We start from the raw sequence: 6,000 nt of genomic DNA on the forward strand, positions 1-6,000 counted from the left end.
AACAACCCAAGCCAGGTCTCAGCTAACCTGACCCCATAACAACCCAAGCCAGGTCTCAGATCTGTTTGTGCTGTCTTGCCAACTAGCTCCTATGGTCTTTGTCACTTGTTGTCCCTTGGCACAACGGCACAAACAGATCCGGAACCAGGCTACTATAATACACAGCACCCCTGCCTGGGTCGGCAGGCCTGAACCGGGCTACTATAATACACAGCACCCCTGTCTGGGTCGGCAGGCCTGAACCAGGCTACTATAATACACAGCACCCCTGCCTGGGTCGGCAGGCCTGAACCGGGCTACTATAATACACAGCACCCCTGCCTGGGTCGGCAGGCCTGAACCGGGCTACTATATATAATACACAGCACCCCTGCCTGGGTCGGCAGGCCTGAACCAGGCTACTATAATACACAGCACCCCTGCCTGGGTCGGCAGGCCTGAACCAGGCTACTATATATAATACACAGCACCCCTGCCTGGGTCGGCAGGCCTGAACCAGGCTACTATATATAATACACAGCACCCCTGCCTGGGTCGGCAGGCCTGAACCAGGCTACTATAATACACAGCACCCCTGCCTAGGTCGGCAGGCCTGAACCAGGCTACTATAATACACAGCACCCCTGCCTAGGTCGGCAGGCCTGTACCAGGCTACTATATATAACACACAGCACCCCTGCCTGGGTCGGCAGGCCTGAACCAGGCTACTATAATACACAGCACCCCTGCCTAGGTCGGCAGGCCTGAACCAGGCTACTATAATACACAGCACCCCTGCCTAGGTCGGCAGGCCCGAACCAGGCTACTATAATACACAGCACCCCTGCCTAGGTCGGCAGGCCCGAACCAGGCTACTATATATAATACACAGCACCCCTGCCTAGGTCGTCAGGCCTGTACCAGGCTACTATATATAATACACAGCACCCCTGCCTAGGTCGTCAGGCCTGAACCAGGCTACTATAATACACAGCACCCCTGCCTAGGTCGGCAGGCCTGAACCAGGCTACTATAATACACAGCACCCCTGCCTAGGTCGGCAGGCCTGTACCAGGCTACTATATATAACACACAGCACCCTGCCTGGGTCGGCAGGCCTGAACCAGGCTACTATAATACACAGCACCCCTGCCTAGGTCGGCAGGCCTGTACCAGGCTACTATATATAACACACAGCACCCTGCCTGGGTCGGCAGGCCGGAACCAGGCTACTATAATACACAGCACCCCTGCCTAGGTCGGCAGGCCTGTACCAGGCTACTATATATAACACACAGCACCCTGCCTGGGTCGGCAGGCCGGAACCAGGCTACTATAATACACAGCACCCCTGCCTGGGTCGGCAGGCCGGAACCAGGCTACTATAATACACAGCACCCCTGCCTGGGTCGGCAGGCCTGTTACGAATCCCCTTTTACTCTTTAGAGCGATGGGTAGCAGGTCTGCCTACAGTGAGACCCGCGTAACAGTCGTAGCTTAAATCACAACAGTCCCACCAACATGCTGCAGCCAACACCAGCCCACCCCAACATGCTGCAGCCAACACCAGCCCACCCCAACATGCTGCAGCCAACACCAGCCCACCCCAACATGCTGCAGCCAACACCAGCCCACCCCAACATGCTGCAGCCAACACCAGCCCACACCAACATGCTGCAGCCAACACCAGCCCACACAAACATGCTGCAGCCAACACCAGCCCACACAAACATGCTGCAGCCAACACCAGCCCCACACAAACATGCTGCAGCCAACACCAGCCCACACCAACATGCTGCAGCCAACACCAGCCCACACCCCAACATGCTGCAGCCAACACCAGCCCACACCCCAACATGCTGCAGCCAACACCAGCCCACACCCCAACATGCTGCAGCCAACACCAGCCCACACCCCAACATGCTGCAGCCAACACCAGCCCACACCCCAACATGCTGCAGCCAACACCAGCCCACACCCCAACATGCTGCAGCCAACACCAGCCCACACCCCAACATGCTGCAGCCAACACAGCCCACACCCCAACATGCTGCAGCCAACACCAGCCCACACCCCAACATGCTGCAGCCAACACCAGCCCACACCAACATGCTGCAGCCAACACCAGCCCACACCAACATGCTGCAGCCAACACCAGCCCACACCAACATGCTGCAGCCAACACCAGCCCACACCAACAAGTTGCAGACAGGCAGTAGCACCCACCCCCACCCAACACCACACACCAGCCCAACATGTTGCAGACAGGCCCCAGCCCACACCCTTCCCCAGCCCACACCCCAACATGCTGCAGACAGGCGGTGTCACCCAACCCCAGCCCACACCCTTCCCCAGCCCACACCCCAACATGCTGCAGACAGGCGGTGTCACCCAACCCCAGCCCACACCCATCCCCAGCCCACTCACACCCCAACATGCTGCAGACAGGCAGTAGCCCCCAACCCCAGCCCACACCACACCCCAACATGCTGCAGACAGGTGGTGTCACCCAAGCCCAGCCCACACCCTTCCCCAGCCCACACCACACCCCAACATGTTGCAGACAGGCAGTAGCACCCATCCCCAGCCCACACCCTTCCCCAGCCCACACCCCACCATGCTGCAGACAGGCAGTAGCACCCATCCCCAGCCCACACCCACCCCCAGCCCACACCCACCCCCAGCCCAACATGCTGCAGACAGGCAGTAGCACCCATCCCCAGCCCACTCACACCCCAACATGCTGCAGACAGGCAGTAGCACCCATCCCCAGCCCACACCCACCCCCAGCCAGTAGCACCCATCCCCAGCCCACACCCACCCCAACATGCTGCAGACAGGCAGTAGCACCCATCCCCAGCCCACACCCACCCCCAGCCCACACCCATCCCCCCCAGCACCCATCCCCAGCCCACTCACACCCCAACATGCTGCAGACAGGCCGTAGCACCCACCCCCAGCCCACACCCACCCCACTCACACCCCAACATGCTGCAGACAGGCCGTAGCACCCACCCCAACATGCTGCAGACAGGCAGTAGCACCCAACACCAGCCCACACCCACATGCTGCAGACAGGCAGTAGCACCCAACACCAGCCCACACCCACCCCAACATGTTGCAGACAGTAGATAGTAACACCCACCCCCTTCGTCCAGTGTGTCTGCGGTGTCTGGGAAGGCATCATTCTGTAGGAGAGGTGGGGAGACAGGCCGGTCCGAGGTTGCTACTCCCACTGCTGTTGGGTCGTATACAGCTGCTGCAGCTGGACCCAGGTCTCTGGTGGCGATGCACTTCACACCGTCCTGGCTAGCTGCTGACACGCTGTCGCCTCTGAAGCCGGCGGACAGAGGAGCAGACACACAGGGGGGCAAGACACAAACACACAGTCAGTGAAATCCCCCAGGGAAGACAGTCAGGGCAACTTGTACTTGATCGATGCTAAACGACTGTGGTTCATCATTTTTTACGTTTTATTTAACTAGGCAAATCAGTTTAGAACAAATTCTTATTTACAACGACGGCCTACCGGGGAACAGTGGGTTAACTGCCTTGTTTAGGGGCAGAAGGCCAGGTTTTTACATTGTCAGCTTGGGGATTCGATCCAGCAACCTTTCCACCCAATCATAACTTATATGGATACACTCCCCACAGTTTGACAATCTCACCCCAATCTGGTTTACAAGTCTAGGATTTAACAACTGGATACTGGATACATTTATTGAGAAATGATTCTAGCTCATTTACAGCTCGGTAGAATAGTTTCTATAAGACTATGAGCAATTGTCTGAACAGAACCGTCAAATGGAGGGAGGTGGAGGTCTCAACTGAAGGAATGTTTTAGCACCACCTCCCTCTCTTTGATCAGGAACTGATTAACTTGCATAATGGACTTTATTGATGTCCCTGTGCAATTCAAACCGCTGACAGCATTGCTAAATCGCTTTCGTTTACTGGTCAAGGGTGGTACCGCGCAAAACTAGTAAAGCTAGCAGGTTAGCAATCAGTTAGCAAGCGTTAAAAACCCCAGCAGCTAGTTAGTTAGCGCTCTTCTGCCTGGTTAACTGTTTGAGCGATAACTAGGTAGCCAATATCAACTGTCAAGCCGAGGTTATCTAGCTCATCATTGTTGACTGATGGCCAACCGTTAGGAGGAAGCCAACCGTTAGGAGGAAGCCAACTGTTAGGAGGAAGCCAACCGTTAGGAGGAAGCCAACCGTTAGGAGGAGCCAACCGTTAGGAGGGAGCCAACCGTTAGGAGGGAGCCAACCGTTAGGAGGGAGCCAACCGTTAGGAGGGAGCCAACCGTTAGGAGGGAGCCAACCGTTAGGAGGGAGCCAACCGTTAGGAGGGAGCCAACCGTTAGGAGGGAGCCAACCGTTAGGAGGGAGCCAACCGTTAGGAGGGAGCCAACCGTTAGGAGGGAGCCAACCGTTAGGAGGGAGCCAACCGTTAGGAGGGAGCCAACCGTTAGGAGGAAGCCAACCGTTAGGAGGAAGCCAACCGTTAGGAGGAAGACAACCGTTAGGAGGAAGCCAACCGTTAGGAGGAAGCCAACCGTTAGGAGGAAGCCAACCGTTAGGAGGAAGCCAACCGTTAGAAAGCCAACCGTTAGAAAGCCAACCGTTAGAAAGCCAACCGTTAGAAAGCCAACCGTTAGAAAGCCAACCGTTAGAAAGCCAACCGTTTCCACACTTTACGTTACTATTTGATGTCAAATCACACTTTACTGTTCCCGGATCCCGAGTTAGTTATCCAAAACACAACCAACCAACGACTGGTATTGTAGCTATCTATCTAACAAGCTCTGGGGACAAAAAGGTGAAGAAAGTTACCACCTAGCTGACGAACACTAGCCGTAGTTAGCTGCTAGTTAGTTAGCTAACATCATATGCTGCCACGATGTGCGCTTTTGAGTTAACTGACGTTAAACTAGCTGGCTACCAAGTGAAGTTAAACATGTCATCTCAGTGACAATGAATATTGGCTAATAAATAGTAATAAACAACTAGCAATAGCAACTAGCTAACACCACTTCTACTGTTACCGAAATAGCTTCCAATCATTGGCTTCTCTTACCAGGTTAGCTAGCTAGCCATGTATACCTAAACACGAGGAAAGCATAGCAATGCGGCAGGTTGTTTTGAGCCGGAATAAAATGCGGAAAATGTTGGTTAGCCTTGATAGCTAGTTTGGATAACGTTATCAAGCGTTGAGCGTTAGCTTACTTGTTTGCTGGCTAACTACTGTTATCAAGCCATTTCCCTAAGGTGTGGGAACCAAAGTGTCTTGAGTAGCTAAATGAGGTTAGGCCCAGCGGATCCCCGTTCTCTTTTAGACCGTCTCCCCGTGGCGCGATACCAACCTGGGCTGCCAATCATTCCAGTTTCGCTGCAGTTTGTGGGCGCTGCTAAGCCGAAACCCAAGGGCTTTACGGCTCATTACCTTTGCGAGAACAGCATGACCTGCTCTCAACGGGATTAAATTCCGTGAACAAACTCGCTATCTGTTTATTTGATGTCCATTTATGGACCCTCTACTGCTATCGGTGTGCGTTATGTTTTGTGTCGGGTCCGGCCTCCTTTCTTTTTGTCTCCCACTCCTTCTTCTATTCTTGATGAAAGAGCCACTGGCCCCTTCTCTTTCTAACAGCGCCATCTGCCGGACATTATAGCGACCATAGCAAGGAGCTGTGACTGCAACAGAACAGGTTTGATCAAATAACGCAGAGATTTACCTAGCTAACTTCACTGACCCTAAAAAAAAAAACATACAAAATATATAAACCGATGTTTACGGTTCTCTTCTTCTTCTCAATCTCCTCTTGTTGTTTGTTTTTGCACATCACTTGGAATATGCGTTGCTAAGCGACAGCATCAGGAGCAGGGGTGAGGAGAGAGAGCATGCATGCAGCAACAGAGGATGCAAGGTAAAGATGAGCAGGATTCAAAGTATTATGGTGTGTGTAGTAGTGCAAACTTCAATGGGTTTTTTTCTCCATAAAATGTTCATATAGCACAA

General features: G+C 53.8%; 1 protein-coding gene across 1 annotated transcript in view; it reads right to left on the bottom strand.

The window, feature by feature from the left end:
- The window catches only part of LOC121844084 (serine/threonine-protein kinase SMG1-like), a 58,962-nt gene extending 53,399 nt beyond the window's left edge, over positions 1-5,563 (bottom strand). Inside the window, exons 1-2 of the mRNA XM_042313963.1 lie at positions 5,345-5,563; positions 3,125-3,312 (exon numbers count right to left, since the gene is read on the bottom strand). Coding sequence (XP_042169897.1) covers positions 3,125-3,312; positions 5,345-5,421 — 265 coding nt within the window. The 5' untranslated portion in view covers positions 5,422-5,563. The remainder of the gene's footprint in view (positions 1-3,124; positions 3,313-5,344) is intronic.
- Positions 5,564-6,000: the final 437 nt, after the last annotated feature.

Source organism: Oncorhynchus tshawytscha, unplaced genomic scaffold (assembly GCF_018296145.1).
Source record: "Oncorhynchus tshawytscha isolate Ot180627B unplaced genomic scaffold, Otsh_v2.0 Un_contig_4669_pilon_pilon, whole genome shotgun sequence".
NCBI lineage: Eukaryota > Metazoa > Chordata > Actinopteri > Salmoniformes > Salmonidae > Oncorhynchus > Oncorhynchus tshawytscha.